The sequence below is a fragment of the Buceros rhinoceros genome, unplaced genomic scaffold (genome assembly GCF_000710305.1).
Source record: "Buceros rhinoceros silvestris isolate BGI_N320 unplaced genomic scaffold, ASM71030v1 scaffold21954, whole genome shotgun sequence".
Classification (NCBI taxonomy): Eukaryota; Metazoa; Chordata; class Aves; order Bucerotiformes; family Bucerotidae; genus Buceros; species Buceros rhinoceros.
Genome location: NW_010406765.1, coordinates 2,328 through 3,117, shown reverse-complemented (window position 1 = coordinate 3,117; position 790 = coordinate 2,328). Strand labels below are relative to the sequence as shown.

Sequence of the window (790 nt, the reverse complement as noted above, 5' to 3'; positions counted from 1 at the left end):
CCAGCGCCGGCTGCGCTGTGCTTTTTCCCTTCTCTTGGCATTTGGCCTCTTTTTTCTATTTTTTTTTTAATTTTTTTTTCCCCCCCCACCCCCGTTCCCAGCCTTGGATGGTTTTTAGGTGGAGTCGTTTGCACCAAAACCCAATAGCTGCTGCTGTTCTTGCTGCTATTTTTTTTTTTTTTTTTTAAGGGGAAGAGCGAACTGATCCCGAACACACTCCCCGAGAATGAATAACCACAAGAAACTGGCTTAAGCAGCTCCCTGGATCTGGTGCATGATTTCGATCGAGTCTGATTTGATTTGATTTTTTTATTTTTTTTTTTCCCCAAGTCATCGTTCGCGTTTCATTTTCTGCATCTCTCTCTCTCTCTCTCTCTCTTTTTTTTTTTTTTCACCTTTTGGGGGATTTGCAAACCGAATTACATGCATGTCCAGTGGGGGAAGGTTTAATTTTGACGATGGAGGGTCGTACTGTGGAGGCTGGGAGGACGGAAAGGCTCATGGCCACGGAATCTGTACCGGCCCGAAGGGTCAAGGTGAATATTCGGGCTCCTGGAGTCACGGCTTTGAGGTGCTGGGGGTCTACACTTGGCCCAGCGGCAACACTTACCAGGGCACCTGGGCGCAGGGCAAGCGCCATGGCATTGGCATGGAGAGCAAGGGGAAGTGGGTGTACAAAGGAGAGTGGACCCATGGATTTAAGGGACGGTACGGGGTCCGAGAGTGCACTGGAAACGGGGCCAAGTACGAAGGCACCTGGAGCAATGGATTACAGGATGGCTACGGGACG

General features: G+C 49.7%; 1 protein-coding gene across 1 annotated transcript; it reads left to right on the top strand.

Moving 5' to 3' along the window:
• Nucleotides 1-427: 427 nt before the first annotated feature.
• Nucleotides 428-790, top strand: LOC104491788 (junctophilin-3-like; the record flags this gene model as incomplete). Its single annotated transcript, XM_010134255.1, has 1 exon — nt 428-790. A coding segment is annotated over exon 1 (363 nt), but the record flags the coding sequence as incomplete, so codon positions are not given.